Here is a 299-nt window from a genome sequence, read left to right on the forward strand (position 1 = left end):
TGTTCCTGGTGCTAATGTTCTCCCAAAGACAATTCCACCTCAGTTACATCCTCCACATAATCCTGGTCCTGCTGTTAAACCTGCTGTTCCTGCTGGTCCTGCCTTTTCTCACGCTTCTAATGATATGTCTCTTGCAACTCAACTTAATGGTGGTATTAGTCAGTCAGGAGTTGTTGTTGGTCAACGTGGTGTGCGTCCTGCAGCTGATAAGCATGAGAATCGTCCTGACGTACCCAGCAGTGTTACTAAAGCTCACAATGGTGTTTTGGAGGGTAACATGATGGATGGGAAGGAAAACG

General features: G+C 46.5%; 1 protein-coding gene across 1 annotated transcript; it reads left to right on the plus strand.

The window, feature by feature from the left end:
• Position 1: 1 nt before the first annotated feature.
• On the plus strand, positions 2 to 298 carry TM35_001061080 (uncharacterized protein; the record flags this gene model as incomplete). The annotated part of the gene is made up of 1 exon (XM_029031666.1): positions 2 to 298. A coding segment is annotated over one exon (297 nt), but the record flags the coding sequence as incomplete, so codon positions are not given.
• Position 299: the final 1 nt, after the last annotated feature.

Source organism: Trypanosoma theileri (assembly GCF_002087225.1).
Source record: "Trypanosoma theileri isolate Edinburgh chromosome Unknown TM35_Tth_106_V1, whole genome shotgun sequence".
Taxonomy (NCBI): domain Eukaryota; phylum Euglenozoa; class Kinetoplastea; order Trypanosomatida; family Trypanosomatidae; genus Trypanosoma; species Trypanosoma theileri.